The sequence below is a fragment of the Eufriesea mexicana genome, unplaced genomic scaffold (genome assembly GCF_001483705.2).
Source record: "Eufriesea mexicana isolate 0111107269 unplaced genomic scaffold, ASM148370v2 scaffold3519, whole genome shotgun sequence".
NCBI classification, from domain to species: domain Eukaryota; kingdom Metazoa; phylum Arthropoda; class Insecta; order Hymenoptera; family Apidae; genus Eufriesea; species Eufriesea mexicana.
In genome coordinates, this window is record NW_016911532.1 from 174,392 (window position 1) to 192,689 (window position 18,298).

Here is an 18,298-nt window from a genome sequence, read left to right on the forward strand (position 1 = left end):
TTCCTGCTGCTTTTTAGAGTTCCAAGTTCCTAGAGATATTTCTACACATTTGTGCCTTAATGAAACATTTACACTCTATATTCAATTTATTTTTAAATTTCATAACTATTACCAATTGTTCATTCTCCATCTCTTCAATGGTCCTCATATTTGCATAACCCAAACATCGATGTCACGCATCTTTCTCTGTTCATAAATATGCTGCCTCTTTTCTGTTTCTTGATTCTACATAATATGTATTTTCTGTTCTCGCTGCTTTCACTTGAACTTTTTCCTTTTCTTTATACAATTTTGCTCCAACTTTCTGAAACTTAACACATTAGCATTGGTCAGTGACTTTGACCACTGATATCAATATTTATTCAGATCAGAATCACAACATACCTTTCATCATATCATGTTGATACAAGATAACATCACCTAATTTAATTTTAGTCCCTTTTTATCTGCCACATCCATCTCCCTTTTCTCAATCTTCATTTCATGCTCAAATATGTCTATCCTATATGTCATATGGATAGCCAACCTAAAATCAAATGGACATATCAAACCTTACATATTTCTATTACTGTTTCAATATTTTCTTCGCATAAAAAATAATTAGAGGCATCTAATGACTTTACGCTGATGATATTCCACGAGTCCAATATTTTTATCCTGTTGCGTATGTCCATTCGCTTCAACAGAATATTGTAATTCTACAACCAGGCTCTGCTATCGCTAATAAAAGATAGAAAAACAATGGCTTATATGTTACACTATTTAATTACAACTTAAGGTTATGGCAATACAAAAACTTACATTCTTTTGCTTGATGCAGGCACACCTCCATGGACACAACAATGCTTCCTGCGTTATCTTGCAATTCTTTTCCATTTTCTATTCACTCTATTGTTCTCTTGGAGAAAAATTAACAAATTTTAGTCAATTTCTGTGATTAATACAGGAACTTTTACCATTGTATTGACATACGTGCCATTGCAGATTTCTCGTCTACCATGTAAAGAAGCGAATGCTGATTTTGCAATTAAAACCACTCCTTGGGCTGAACTTATTAAAGAACATAGAAAACTTTATGGAATTCTCAAGTGAATAAAAAGAACGGAAGAGAATGTGTATTAGTTATTTTTGTCGTTTAATTGTTTTCTTTATTTCATCCATCACGTCACGTGGTTTAAGCGCTCTCCTGGCGCCATCTGTGCTCATCTTACCGAACCTAAGGTTCGAGTCTAAACTTATAGACGGCGCTGATTTTAATTAAATAGATTACTAGTTCTGGAAAATTCACAAATTACTCAATATCTGTGATTAATTTATGAACTTTTATAATTGCATCGTAAAGCCAGATCCTTCTCGAACTTTCCAATGTATTTTTCGATATAAATTTGTCCCTAATTAATTAATTATTAATAATTGTTCTGCGCAGTGTTTGAATTGTTGTCGAAAATTGTCGAAAACGCCATTGATTTTTCATTAATTACTATTCTTTACGCAATTAATTTATGAAACTTTATGCACTCCTTATAAAGACAATGTTCTTGCGAATTTTCTCATATAACTTTTGATCACATTTTGTTTCTAGTTCCGTTGAGTATTAAGTATTTTCGCGGAAGATCGTGATGGTCGTTGTTACGAAATCATAGATGCCATAAAACAAAAATTAATAACTAACAATTTAGATTTAAATTCTTTACGAATATTATATAAGAATGTTGATTGAAGTTCCAGCTTTGCAATGAAATTATAAAAGTTCACAAATTGTTTACGGATATTGAGTAATTAATAATTTTTCTCTGCCGAAGCTATTCTATCCTTTTCTATCCCCTCTCTGTCCTTGTTTACCACGTGACCAGCTGTCCGACGACCTCCTTACCTATTCTATATTCCTATCACTTTCTGCATTTTTGAGCCCAAATCATAGATGGCGCTGATCGAAGTTCCAGAATTAGAACCACGTGACGCATTGGGCGGGAGAAACAAACCAATAAAACGACATAAATAAGTATAACACACTTTACTCCCTTTTCTTTACCTTATTAATAGCCCGACGAACGTGAAATCATAGAAGAAGGCGAATGATTTTATTATTGGTAAAACGAAAATGAAACTACGATGGTTATATACCCCTAGATACTTTTTATTCACTTTAAAAGCTTCACATATACACGTTAATTGTTAACAACATAATAAACAATAACATATAGACATTAGAATCTGAGTAGCTGTCCGTATCACGGACCGTTGCGAGAAACAGATGTTTCGTAATAAATATCACGTAATAATTATCATCATAATTACCATATATATATGTAACAATATTTATAGACATACACATTACTGCAAATGATTCTATTCAGATATATGAGTTATCCTAATAATTCTAGATATTGGTTTATCTTGTATCTATCTCTCTTATCGTGCATCTCCTCGATTTTCTCTCGTGTTAAACCTCATAGGGAGTTCTTTATTCCCTATTCATTTTCCTCTATATCTTTATCATCTTCAACATTGTCGATTGTATAATTTTCTACTTTCTTCGGTTCCTTTTTAGTATCTCTCAATTTATTTATTATCCTTTCCTCAATTTCTCTGAAAATATAAATATAAGACAGTTAATAAAAATTCCTACTTTCTGTATAACAGTTATAATGTAAATAATAAACTAACTTTTTCCTTTTTTTTTATAACTTCTAATTCTTCTTGAGTTTTTACCTCGTCGTCACTTTTCCAATCGCTACTACGGTCTTTCTTACATTTTTTATTTGCAAGGTGGTTCAACAGCTGGTTGTGAGCTTAATTTTGGATCAGTTAAATGATCATGAGCTGATTTGCCCTTACCGCTAAACTTTTTATTTAATTGCTCTTCACAGATTCTTTTTCATCTTCCTCTGCTTCTTCTCCAAATGATAAAGGATTGAAATTTCTGTAACTAAATTTTTCATTGCAAAGAATAATACTATCAAGGCTAAATTCTTCAAACATATATGATTTTTACTTTACTGCTGCAGTTTTAGTTTTAAACTTGAGTCCTTTACAACTTCACTTTCCTGTACTATTATATAATATCAGAAAATGCATTGTTCAACATTGTAGTTTTCATCAATCTTGGAGGATAAACTGGTCTATCATTCTACAAAAAAAGATGAAATATTATATTTATATCAATTTTTTATATATTTTCTAGTAAACATTAAATTTACCTCATCTACAAGTGCTTCTTCAAGTTTAAGCGTGTTATATATAGTTTCTCCAGTAACTTTACCAAAGATTGTATGTTTATTCTGCAAATTTAGTGTAGAACTAAGAGTAAAGAAGAATTGTAAACCATTGTCATCTTTTCCAGCATTAGTCATAGTAATTAAATCTCGTCGACAAAAACGTAATCTTGTATGAAATTCGTCCTAAAATACATATATCCAATAATTATTTTTGAATAAAAAAGGAATTCATTTCATTTTTAAATATATTCTCACATTAAATGGTTCTCCATACTTTTTACCACCTTCTCTTGTGGGATCACCACCTCGTGTTATGAATGCTTTGATAATTCTATGAAATATAGTGTTATTCTAATAACCTTCCATACATAATTGTATGAAATTTCTTTATGCCCTTGGAGTTTCTTTTGCCCATAATTCTAACTCACTATCACCAACAGTTGTTTTCGTTATAACCGAGCTACAACAAATATATTAATTTTATTAATGTGAAATACCTTTAAAATCAAATTTATTAAAATGTATTATTTATTATTGTAATTCAAATTAGAAATTATTTAATATATTAATATAGAAGTTTAGAAAGTAAATATTGTATATCGGTTAAATTTTTAAAAACAGATATACAATCCATTGAAATATTATTAACTAATACTTATTTCTTTACCCTTAGTAACTGGCTCTTGCATCTAAATATTACTCATGTTTGTATGTCTCCTATAATAAAAAAAATATATGGAAACCATACATCAAACATCATAGATAATAAGCAATTCCTCTTCTCACTGCTTTCATTCAAACTTCTCTTTTCTTTATACACCTCAGCTTCGTCATTGTGAAACTTAATACATTAGCATTGATCAGTGATTTTGACCACTGATATTAATATTTATTTCGACCAGGAGCACTACATACCTTTCAATCTCGCTGTATTCTGTATATCTAGTTGTTATAACAGGCCATGACCTAAATTAATGTTATACCTTTTCGTCTCCATTTTCTGAATCTTTATTTGACCATCAAATATTTCTATTTTGTATGTGATGTGGTTAGCCAACCTAGAATCCAATAGATATATCATAACTTACATATTTCTAATGCTGCTTCAATTTTTTCTTGTTACAAAATATAATTCTTGGCATCTAATAAAGCAAAAAAATATTAAATTATTTAAGAGGGTGAGGTGTTGGTGAAGTGGACCACCCCAACCTCTTATGAAACATAAGCAACCCAATGATGAGATATAAACATCTCAACGATGAGACATAAACAAACTAACAACGAGACATTCGAATATTATACGAAATATTCGAATGTCAAATAAAAATAAATAGAAATAGAAAAAAATCTGAAAAAAGAAAAAATTATAAAAACCTGAAAAAAAAATTAAATAATTAGCACCTGTAAACAAAAAAAAATTATTAATATCTGCAAACAAGGAAAAGATTAGTAAATGGTTTAATGGGGTGGGGTGTGGGTGGGGGAGCCACCCCCACCTTTCGCGCACTCGAAAAAATTTAGATGTTACGCGCCCAAAGCTAAACCGGCAAATGACTCGTGTAATAGCGCGGCGCCCTTTATACAGCCGCCGATCGGCCGATGGTCGACGGAAATTTCCAAAATTTACCGATTCTATTAATTATTATTTTTCCACTGTAATAACTGATAATTTATTAATTTTTCACTTTTATCATAAATTTACGATGTGGACAATTTGTTATTAACAATATTAATTTGTTATTAACAATCAGTGTAATAATTTATGAACTTTTTATAAATTAAAACTACATTTTAACATAATTACGTTATAAATTTAAGTAATAGCCAATAATTTATTGATTGTTTCATTTTTATTATAAATTTCCGCTGTGAGGAATTTCTTATTAACACTATTAATTTGTTATTAACAATCAGTGTAACAATTTATAAACTTTTTCCAAATTATAGGTACTTTCTAACACAAGTACGTTATAAATTCAAGTAATAATCCATAATTTATTAATTGTTTAACTTTTATTATAAATTTACATTGCGAACAATTTGTTATGAATAATAAATTTTATAATTTATGCATGTTTTATATATTAACACTCTATTAGCATCTCCATAGGATGAATTTCCATGATGTGTATATATATGTCAAAATATTTTTATTTCCTCTGTACTTTTGGCTAAAATGAAGTATTATTCGTAAAAATAAAATGTTATTAGAAGATTCATTCTCATCTGAAAAATTAGATGGGAGTTTATTTTTTAACTACCTCATATTAAATAGTCATTCATATTTATATATCGTGTAATAAAACAGTTTCAAATTTCAAGTGATTTAGACAAATTTCTTCTAATTTTGCAATTAGTATTGAAACGTACATGAAAACGTACTATATATAATACCGATACTAAATGTTTTTATTATTCTTATTATTTTTGTATCTCCTTTGTTAGTTAATTATCGTTATTATCAACACTGGAAATTTATTATAAAATTTGTGCTTATTTACGGTAGAAAATACTGAAATATTAATTAATTTACACGTTGGTTAATTTCTTTCTGTGCCATTATAATAAATTATGTAATACACATGATTTCACTTACGTTTGCATTTAAAAGACATTACTATACTGACAACACAATTGTTATTTCAATTTCTAACATCACTAAGCTATAAACATTCGAATAAAAATGATTTTTTAACCGAATATTTCTTTATTAATTTTAATATTTTTGCACGTGCAAAAATACATGCTTCTGTACCAAGAATATAATAAAATCCTGCTTATTACTCTTCCATAAATATTTTCCATGGTATTTTCTGATTTCAAACGTTTAAATATTTAACATCAATTTATACGAACGCGAAGTTTTGTGCGAGAAAATTCGTCACTCTACATTTTTGATTTATTCATCTACATTTTCTGCGAAAATAGCTGAATATTAAAGTTCCTTTTTACCTTATTTTTTAATATTGCTATCTTAACTGTAACGTGTGGAAAATTCGTTTACGTCGTGGAGGAAATTATTAGAGCGAAACGTTTCATTTGCTCGTGCTTTGAAAGGAAGGAAGGAAAGGAGGAAATGTGTAACTGTGGATAATTGAAATCCTGCACAGCATGGACATTTCTAGTACTATTTATTTTTACATCTGTGATATGTTCAACGTCACAATAGGAAAGGACCGATGAAACGAGATGTCGAACCGAGCCATAAAATTCTTTCTATAACCACGCTTTTAACTAATAATTAAATATCTCTTTTAATTACTGCATTCAAATAAATATGTAAATATAATACGATACTTATTTTGAGAATGATATCATGACAGCTCGAAGTACGTGTAAAAATGATGATTAAAAATATATTAGGTTGCTCGGAAAGTAATTTCGTATAAAAAAATAAAATCTTAAATAAAAAATAAAATATTTATTCGCTATAAGAAAATCGTCTTTCATTTTCATAAAAAAAAAGAACGAAATGACTTTTCGAACAACCTAATGAAACTGAAATACTTTTAAGTGTTACAATGATATACAGAGAAAAACAAAATCGAGAAATTAAATTTTTTAACTTAGAAAGCTATACATATATAAAAATATCCAAGCAATTAAATTTTTTAACTTGAAAAACTTAATATATATAAAAAATATATAAAGTAATGTAAAATATATATATGCAATAAGTTTTTCAAGTTAAAAAATTTAATTGTTCGATTGTGTTTTGCTGTATCTCTTTGTACCCCTAAAAAGTATTTCAGTTTTATGTATATATATATTTTTCCAGGTATTAAAATATATGGTGCAAGTGAAGAGAGATATGCCTATAATAAAGTTAACATTATAAGTATGATGCTTTCCAGTAAATTGGAATTAATAATCCCAATTCACTTCTAATTTTATTTTATTAATGAGAGGCTAATTGCATTCGCTTTTAATCCTAGAATATTATAATGGAGCACTGCGTTTTCCAATTATTTTTGCTTCAGCTATTTCAGAAGATAAAAGCCTTTGTTGTTTATGGTTATGCTTAATATTTTCCTGGCATAAGGAAACTTATCCGAAAGCTGTTCGAACTTGTTCGAAGAAAACGATGAAATTATGTTTCTCAACTCCATTATCACTTATTTTCATGCTTAAGTTAATACTATGTTTCTTACTATAACGTTAACATAGTTACTGTTATAATAACTTTCTAATTTTACAAAAAGATATTTTCATCTCGTTTACTCCATTAATAATAAAATAAAAAGACAACCACGTATTATTTTATTATCACCATATAAGATGTTATGTGACTAAGAAAAAGAATAATAATAATTATAACAATAATCGTGTTAGAAATTTCGTTCCTAACTATAAATTCCTGAGTCTAGTACTGACATAATTATAGTACTTTCAGATAATAGTACATCTGATTTAATATTCCAACATAGTCCTAGTACTTCTTAATAAATTTTCAATTGTATAAAAAGTATCTTCATTTTATTTATCCTGTTAATTAAAAATATAAATAACTTTTCATATTCTTAATTATAAAAAGAAAAATAAACAAACAATCTATAATCCATTTAAAATATTATACGATTAAAAAATAATAATATAATAATAATTAATAATAAAAATAATAACATAATAATAAAAATAATAATATTAATAAAAATCATATTGGAAATTTTTTTCCAATTATAACACAATAAACTTCTACTTTAACCTCACGAGAAAAACCCATCTGTTATTCACCAAACTGTTACGTCGCCATTGTAATTTTATCATTAAGCACATTGGGTCGTTTGGTACATAGCTATATACATTGAGAATCATCAATAATTACAGTCCACTTCGCGTCTCCTTATCGAATTTTATTTCATCTGGCCTGAATGAAATTATCAACGACTTTCAGTCAATCGTAAAAATATTTTCGCTCTCATATACTCCAACATTTATTCTCCAATTTACAAAGAAATATAGCGTTAAATATACCTGTGAAATAAACATACTGAATATCAAATATGTTATATTATAATAGAGAATAGTTAACATAACATATGATATTCACAGTAATGAAGAATTAACATTCTACGTGTCTCAGAATATTTTCCTAACCGACTGTACTGCTCTTATTTGGTCTTATTTTAATTTTCCCAATATCTACATTCTTTTAATTCTCTAAATAACTTTTAATCTTCGCTGCGTTTAATAATACGCAAACATTGCATGTACCAAAAAACATTTAATTCGTGGAATTACTTTTACTTGGAAATATAATTCGATTTTTCTCCAAAATCAATATATTACGACGCGAAAAGTTAATCGTGTGTTAAATTAATTCAATTAATTGTCCTACAATTTAAATACTGCATATCCCCTATCAAGTGTAACCCACATATGCTCCGCTAATTGTGGAAGTGGCTTAAGTTTTATCGTTTCCTCTCGAAATATTAAAACTTGCGCGCTTGAAATGTATATTAAAAATGAAAGGGAATTAAAAGAAAACTGCAAACTCGGTTTAACGATTTGACTCTGCTCAATTTTTCCAAAAATAATTTAATTTTATTATTTTCATTGAACTATTTATTACTAGTGTAATTTATGTGTGTAAATAATCAAGACTTTTCAACACTTTAGTGGTCACTGTATGTGTAACCCCATGAAGTTAACCCCATGAAATACAACTCAGCGTCATAAACTCTTCAAAATTGCAAATTTGTTTAAAATAATACTTAACACTTCTAAATTACAAAATTTTATTTTGCAAAAATGAATAACTAATTAAACGCCAATTAATCATTTTAATATTATAATCCAAAGAGCATCGATAAAATAAATTTTTTTCGAACTCGACGCATTCCTGTAAATAATTAATTTCAAATGTAAATTATACACAGAGTGTTCCACATTAGACACGATTTTTCAAGTATGTAATTTTACATAAATTTATGCTACCATTTTAATCTGCATTGGCCATTTTCATTTTTTCCCATGGTATCATAAAAACGAGTATACACAAGCCCTGTAAAAAAAATAAATAAATAAATCATAATTACCCTATTGACAGTCATAACGAACCACCCTGTATAACTACGGGGGTCCTCTCAGAAATTCTATAGGAATATAGTAAGTGGAGTTTGAGAATGATGCACCCACATAACATTTGGATGAATCTTCGGATACCGAGGGCTCCCCCTCCTCGCCCCCTCCAGTATTGGTAATTAAAAAATCAACAAAATTGTATTAGAATAATCTTAAAATGCTATTTATTTCCACAGAACGCCGACGCTGACGAACCCAGAGGACCTAGTGAATGTCGGGAGCCCCTTGAGGGAGGCTTCCCCGCGGCCAGAAGTACGAGTGGTGGCGCCATCTCACCGGCCGCCATCAGTGCTCGCGACGGTGAACAACGCGACCGGCGGCAATGGGTCCGCGAATCGCAAGTCGGTCAGCATACTGCTGCCCGAGCACTCGAGCGGATGACCCCAGCAGCAAAGCGGCTTTGTGCATCGTTGCGACAAGGAGCCACCATCGATCTAGGGATCCAGCGGAGACCGAACGACGAAGAAAGGCGAAGGCAACGATGACGAGGCTCGATTGCGCGACGAAGGGCCCCGGACCAAGTTCGTCGAGCAATCGACGCTCGAGTTTCAAGGGCGGCGACCATCATCCGCGGCGTCGTGGCACTTCCAGCGAAAATCTAACCCGCGCCGCGGCGATGATCGCGCGCAATTACGAGCATTCGTTCTTGGCAGCCAGATCTCTGTCGCGAATTAGGGGTTCAGCGATATCAGAGTGACTGCGGAAATTTAAACGGAGTAGACCGAACCAGTTAATCCGCGCTATTGGCAAACATTCAATTATCGACTTCGCTCCGACAGACCAAATTGCTGGATAATTCACGCTGCCGGAGTGATAGCCGAGACGACGACTCGTCGAGCAATTTCGAGCTAATTCGTTGTATCTCCGTAGCACGCTCTGCTTCTTTTCTTCGTTCGAGTTTCGCGCTGATATTCTGACTATTGTACACTCGCGGAGGAACAGCCTGTTAAGAGAGTTTGCTAGAGTTTGCGAGAGTTTCGAGGTCGAAGACGTAGAATCTCATCTACCTTCTTCCTCTGCGAGAGAGAAGACACGTCGAACGATTCTCAGAGGCGCAACGACTACGAATGTAACGTTGAGGAACTGCGAACTGTTTCCCGAAACCAATGTAAGCTCAGGTACTTCGTAGAGCACGTCACCTGGCTGAAAGTAGTTGGTCGAAGCTCGCGATTTGACACCGTATAAATTTAAGAAACACGATCCTGCCATGCGAGAGGGTAACATAGACCCCTTACCTCTTGTTCTCTTGCAAAAACGTTTGATCCTTGAGTTACCTAAGCGTCGTTGGCCTCTTCGGGGACGTGTACCTCGAATGATCGATACGAGGAGGTAGAAGAATAGATGGAAACGTGCGTGGAAAAAATTCAGATCACTAGACAGCGTGTAATACCTGTGCGAACCGTGTAGAGTGCAACAGAGTCCAAGATCAGAACCCTTGTACCGGAGTAATCCGTGTTCATCGATTGCCAATGTTTAAGTTGCCCCTGTCGATTGCAAAAAAGAAGCATTTGCGAGGCTTCGCAAGATTTCTCGACACTCTCGTTTTAAGATGAGACTAAAGACCATGCTGCTCTGTCGTTATACTTATCGATATTAATAGTTTGGCTCAGGTTTATGCAGCTTTGGGCTACGCGAAGATCTGTCAGAGCTTCAGAGCGAGAGTCTCGAGAGCTAGGATCAACGTAGCGAATGGATCTTGAGTATCTTACCCTCGGGATTGATCGTTCATCCTTAGGTCAGATGAGATGAGAGAGACGCGTTGATCCCAAGGCTTAGGGTCTAACTCTAATGTCGCAACCTTTCCTTTCTTCTATAATTTTTGGTTAAACATGCTGTAACTTTTGGCGAAGGATTCTGTAACGTTTGCGTAACATTTTTGCGTCTGATGCTTCTGATATCCCTCGCTTTCCTTGTTCAATTCTGCCACGGTAATTCGTATCATGGGCTAACTATATCACTGAGAAAAAAACCTCCTTTTGTAATCGCTTGTAATGCTTCTTGGAGTGAAAATCATGATGAGAAGAAAATCTCGATTTAACTCTGTACTTTACAAGGCAGTATATGCGTATCGATTATTGTTACCAAATTGACATATGGCTGAAAAATCTAGGATTATTAGAACGACCTAAAGTTCAACTGTATTCACTGACAATCCAACTACTGGTCGAGTATCTAAATTCTTGTTTTGTATTTGATTATACACCGAGATGAAAGACGAGAGACTGGAATCCGTAGGTAAAGTAGGAAACTGTATAAACGGGTTAATTTTCTGTTCATGTCGAGGAATTTTAACGAAAACGCCATCGAATTACCACATAGTAAGGCGACGGATATCGTACCTTGAATGCACTCAACGTTCCACACCAGAACTTTAGATACGACAATCAATGGACCCCGAGAAATCATTCGGAACGAATTGTTGCGTTCTTCGTTGCGGCCAACACGCCGGCTAATATAACAATAATCCATTACACGTGTTCCTTTCCGGTGATGGAAACGCGCAGGAAGGCTGCACGAGGTTAACGAAAGGTTTCGCGAAATCGAAGGAAACCCATGCTTATACATTCACATGAACATCGACTGCTATTTGACTGTATGTAAATTTATAAATGTCATTCCACTGTTGCTGCTCCGAGTTAAATCGACGTGAAGAATCGATTTTACACAGTGCATTCGTAATTCACTTAGATTAGTTAAACGTTGTCACACGATAAAAATCTTGTTCCCATCTGTGGAGAAATCGGTACAATAATGTTCTTACATATAAGGATAACGTAATCGAGGATCATCATTGTACATGCACCTGAGAAAGGCATGGAAGACGAAACGTGCTCAGAAATTAGATTAAAAAAGAAAAACAGAGACAAATTGCTCCTATGAACAAACACCAGGAATATTGTAAACGAACTTAAAAATGGAAGAGAACATTTCTAGGAAAGAAGGAGCAATTCTGTACCTTCCTTGTTCGTCACTTTAGGCAAATTAACAAATTCCACCGTCTGATATAAGATCTAGCTACGATCTTTGCCCACGATAATAGATTTAACAAGAAAAAACAAAGAAAAATGAAAAAAAAAAACGCTTAGGTGAAATTAATCGAGAAAAAAAGACTCTTAGGATTCGTTGAAAAATCCCTTCGATGGTGCTTCGTGGATTAGTGCTTGATCGAGAATATCGAGAAGAAATCGTTGAACGACTTACTTCGATTTAGGAAATTATCGTGGGCGCTAATTACACACATAGTCTCTAAGATTCTAGACTTAAGGTAACGCATATTGAGTCGCTCACGATTCAGATGCCTGCTCGGTGATCGTGACAAGCTGGCAAGCTTCGGCGAATCTCGATCGACCTAACCTTAAGCTCCGTTTCCATCGCAAAGCAACGAGCTCTTTCGTACGTTCATGGCCGAAGCCACGGCTGTTCAATGACACTGTTCAGCTGTTCGAGGTCTCGAACAGCAACCGAGCAGACACACAAGGTTTTAAATAAGACTCTAGTCCTGTAAATACGTAGCTAGACGAAACGTGAAATGAAAAAGAACGATCGGCAGAACTGTTCACCCTGGAGACATTCTTCAGGTATACCATGGTAAAACGTTCGTGGCCTGCGTCGAGATTCCACCATTGTCGTCCATTGCAAATCGAGGAAACGTTATTCCATTACAAAGACCAATTGTTATTTCGTTGAGCCAGTCGAGATGTTCATACCTGCAATCATTCAAACGAAAAAAAAATATTAATTCCAAGAATTGGAATTTATTCGAATAACAAACTACGTGTAACTACTCTATATACAACATGGAGGAACAGTAAAATGGAAGGAAATGAATCCGAGAAATTTTCCAAGAATTAAAATTCCAAACGCATGCGCATAAAGATCTATTTTGATAAATTGCACGAATTATTTCCATACCGTTCCATATGTTGTTCAAGGATAAATACGGGTTATTATACTTATGTACATACATTCGAGTCAATTAAACAGCTCGAAGCCAACGTACTGATTGCATTTAATCCCATAATATATGACCGTGTAAAAAGAATCGAGATGATGGGCCACGAACGTATTACGAAAGAGGACACTGGTTTCTGGTATATCCGACAATATATTTACATTAATCGTAACGGTCTAGTACGCATTCTCGTATGTAGTTCACTCTATGGCGAATTGTTCATGCACCCGTAGGGAGAAATGGCGGGAGGAAGAACGAGCGCAGGAGCGACGCCAAGCGGCGCGTAGCGGAAGTAATTCGACGCGAAGCAAGCCGGGTACCAAAGGAATAATTACCAGTCGTCGACCTAAAATTGCCCTCGACGCGAATCGACTTCCGTTCACGAGGGACAGAGAAGAAAAGGAAGAAGCCGAGGCTCGTCGTGTCGTTCAGCAAATGCACTTGCCTGTGCGAAAAAATAAGCGTGTGCCAAAAGATGCGTTGAATTCTTGTTTAGCGTTACGCGAAGCTCACGAGATGTTTTCGGTCTCCGATGTACTTCATCCGACACGAGTCGTGGCCGACGAAGATCAAACGGAACGGGAGAGAATGTCTTGTTATTAATTATTTAAGAGTTATCCCTCGTCGAAGATACGTCACACACACACACACACACACACACGCGCGCGCGCGCATACGTACATACATACATACATACATACATCCATCCATACATACATACATACATACATACATACATACATACATACATACATACATCCATCCATCCATCCATACATACATACATACATACATACATACATACATACATACATACATCCATACATCTATACATACATACATACATACATACATACATACATACATACATACATACATACATACATACATACATACATACATACATACATACATACATACATACATACATACATACATACATACATACATACATACATACATACATACATACATACATACACGTGCCGTGCTTTGGAAGACGGACCGAACGGCCATACGACACGGCCCCTCACTCCACGCCCCATTCTCGTATAATCGACTCGATGGAACTTCGTTGAAACGTTGTACACAGTCGTGAATCGAATTGATGCATTCCTTCCTTTCGGGATCGAAATAGAGCACGGCGTACGTTCGTGAATCGAAAAATTGCGACGCGCCTTAACGTGTCTAACCTATACCCTAGAAACACGGATTTCGTTATTTACCAATAACAAACCACTCATCGACGTTCTCGATTCTCCTTCTTTCGTTTTTAGAGAGAAAAGAAGAAAAAAGAAAAAAGAAATATTGTGATAGAAAAAAAAACGTAGGAACTTAAGGCGTTATAAAGGTTATGATTTTAAGCGATTAATTAAATTATCACTTAAGGATGCGAAAAGAAAAAGAAAGAAAATAAAACATTACCAATCGGCCAGACCCCCGGTTAATCTAGATCGTGGTCGATACGCCCGATGCGCGCGACTCGAGCCCCTTGCGGCGACGACGCGAACTAATTACGATTCGATCAATCGCATCCACGCGATATGTTGTCGATGAAAGAGGCTGATTAAAGGATATGATGGAATTACATATATAAAGTATGTATTCATATATATGGTAGATGTACGATTATACTTTACATATAACGCCGGTGGAAACTATCCCCACTCACCCTCACCCCCACTCCCATCCCCACCCGGTTTTTCACGTGCGTCATTCCGATTATTCTTCTCAAAGTCGTTTCTGTTTTTCCGTTCGAAATTCAGTGCGAATTTCGGTTCTTTAGTTCCGTCAAGACTGGTGCACAAAGCGATTTCAAAAGATCTGTCGGTTATCGAGAGTCGGTTCAAACGTCTCATCGGGAAGAAATTATCTTTATCACCTGAAATCAGTCGAGAATAAAATTGCACAATCTTTGCAAATGGGTGAAGAGAATTTTTGCCTTTATTTTATAAATTCAGACACGAATGAAACAGCTATTTATATCGAAATTGTTATATTTTTAATTTTACAACTGTTTGTATTCTTATTCGTAGATTTATAGGCATCGAAATTTTTTAAGCTTCGAAACCGAGGTCTTCGTTTCGAGATGAGGAAAAATAAATAGTTGAATAAAAACACGAGCGGCGATAGCTTAATAAGAAACGCTTTTTACAATAATATTAATTATCGAGTATATTTATATCGGTACCAAGTCAGTAAATTATCTTTAGCTAGTTAAGGAGTTAAAGTTATACTTAATACGTGCTAGTATATCAGTTGAGAGTTACAGATGATAAAAACTTGTATTATGTATTCAAGGTATCTACGATAATATCTTATTCTATATTTGTTATGAAGTGTTATAGTGATTGTTATTGATCTGTACTAAATAAATAAGATATGACAAGCGCAGAAATTTGTATCGTGCTAGATTGAAGAAATATCATGAAAATTCAGATAGCAACTCGAAAGATATAAAAATGAAAGAACTCGAGCAAGGAGGTCGCTGTGTTCGTGAAACTAATTTCTCGATAGCCTTCCTTCGTAATACACGATGGGAGCGTTGACCATTAATCGGTTCGGCGAAATTACTTCGCTAATAGTACCAATTGTGATCATTTACGAGGCATATGCAACCTTTCATATTCGTGATTCAACACTTAAAGAGATCATAGACCTGTTTAATAGGTTACGCGATATCCGAAGAAATACCTAACCTCACAAACGATGCATCGAGCATTTAGTCTTTTAAGAAACACCAACGATGTCAATGTCAATAATAAACTCAAAACTTTCTGTAAAAATTTTATTAAAAGATTAAGGATTACACGCATATAATACGTTGATGGGAAATGCGTTTCTTCGATTCCGCTTATTCAAGTCTGTTTACGTTATTCGAACTGCACGAATCGATCTTTTGAAATCTATTTGTAAGGAAATCAGTAATCGCGTTTCTTCTGGCCAGAGTCCGTCGACTATCGAGAAATCGAGGACTTCCGTTTGGATCGGAAATACGACGAAACGATCCCGTATTGTTTTGAAATTTCCTGTTAATAATAAGTACACGTACACTCGTAACGTCATAAACGGCCGTACGTATGTAGTTTCTCGTCAATCAGGCAATTATCGATAGAGAGCGCTATAACGATTTTTTATATCGACAGCTATTATCACTGTTTTTCACCGTTCTTTTTATACTACGTAGATCGAGGTAGAAGTATAAACACCGATACGGCCTACTTTTCGATAGCGTATAGTTAGTTAGTCGACCAACTAACCATCGCGATGGGACACATTTCTGATTGTGAGTTCGATCGTAAACGGAGGCATCTCCATCTGGAGGCCGTATTTTTCTTTACTCGATCGCTAATCGATCGGTAACACCAGCTTCTATAAAACGAAAGACGCATGATCTTACTTTTAGCCTCTTCGGAATGTATCAATTATCGAACACCACTTAGCCTACTTTTACGCCTGTTATTATTATTACTATTATTATTGCTATTATTACGAATATTATTACTATTATTATTATTATATGATTATCGTTAACGTTAATAATCATCGATTTATTACTATTCTTGTTATTATGATTATTATTATTGTACCGCTACGATTATTGTTACTCGCCGTTATTATCATTGTCATCACCACGATCGAATTAAAAAAAAAAAGGAAAAAAAATATAGTATGCTCTATACTCGGTATCTGTGTCGAAAACACCTATGCATATATTAATGGTTATTGCTATATATGACTAAAACTCCAGTACAGTAAGGAACACGAACACTACACTCCTCCTTCGTCCCACTGATTATAAACAAAGAGACGTCGTTCGATGAACCCATGGTAAACGAGCTACATCGCCATCGCGGAGATTCGATCCCTCGAATTCTTGCGAAACATTCGATACATCAAGGAATCTTAGTCTACGACTCGACGACGATCATACCTATCGAGATGTCATGTACTATGGACGACGTTGTTCCCGCAAATTTTGTACGTATATCCCCTAGTTTCATTTCCAACGAGAATATAAAACAACCGATGCGAGTTATTGCGAAAACGGGAGACAGAAAGTAAGAGCGAGCGAGCGAGAGTGAGTGAGAGAGAGAGAGAGAGAGAGAGAGCGAGAGAGCGAGAAAGAACGCGAATGAAGGGAACAGAAACGATAATCGATTCTTGTGAGATTTATTACGCATAGCGAACATGTATGCAGGTACACGTTCAGATGCAAGGCGATGAGAAAGATCGATGAAACGCATTGTATTCATCCCCGACACACACCTATTTATTTGTACATTATTTTACCGAATAAACGTGCATCTTTTGCATCCTTAAATTATATGCTTGTGTTATTTATCCTTGATATGTGCACCCAAATTAGCTCTACGTATATATGAATTAAGAATCCTAGGATACTGAAAAAGGATAATACCAAGTTAGTGCAATTCACTTTAAATTGAGTAATCAACCATCGGTAAGAATATTTATGTAATAACAATATTATATTATAATAACATAAATCTATTAATAATATTAAATTGATAGTGTAACAAATAAATTAATAATAATACTTAAAATATAGCATACAATATATATTTATAAATAATATTATTATATTATTAGTATTATTATTACAAAATTAGTATTATTATTACTATGATATAACTATCATATTAATTTATTTTTAATACACTTAATTATACTAGTTAATAATAATATAATATTTGTATAGTAAAAATAAAATATTTTCTATAATTCAAATATTTAAATCTTTAAGTAATGCTTAAACACAAAAAAAATTTAATTATAAAAATCGATACCTCGAAATGAAAAAATTCTTATTACACTTTATAGGCTCTGACATGTGGTTGTAAAGTTTGTTGAAGAGAGATTGGAATGACATTTTCTCTTCATTTTCTTTATTTTTTTTGTACCTATCGATGGACGAGAAACCAAAAAAGAAAATGTAAATATAAAATATAATGTTCTTATATTTAAATGTATAATTTTAATAAAATACTTTCTTTAGTAAAATCTTTTTTAATTTCACAATCCT

The 18,298-nt window shown here is 33.7% G+C and overlaps 1 protein-coding gene across 1 annotated transcript in view; it reads left to right on the forward strand.

The window, feature by feature from the left end:
- The window catches only part of LOC108550958 (uncharacterized), a 167,377-nt gene extending 154,342 nt beyond the window's left edge, over positions 1-13,035 (forward strand). The window contains exon 5 of the mRNA XM_017904926.1: positions 9,479-13,035. Coding sequence (XP_017760415.1) covers positions 9,479-9,683 — 205 coding nt within the window. The 3' untranslated portion in view covers positions 9,684-13,035. The remainder of the gene's footprint in view (positions 1-9,478) is intronic.
- The last annotated feature ends 5,263 nt before the right edge of the window (positions 13,036-18,298 follow it).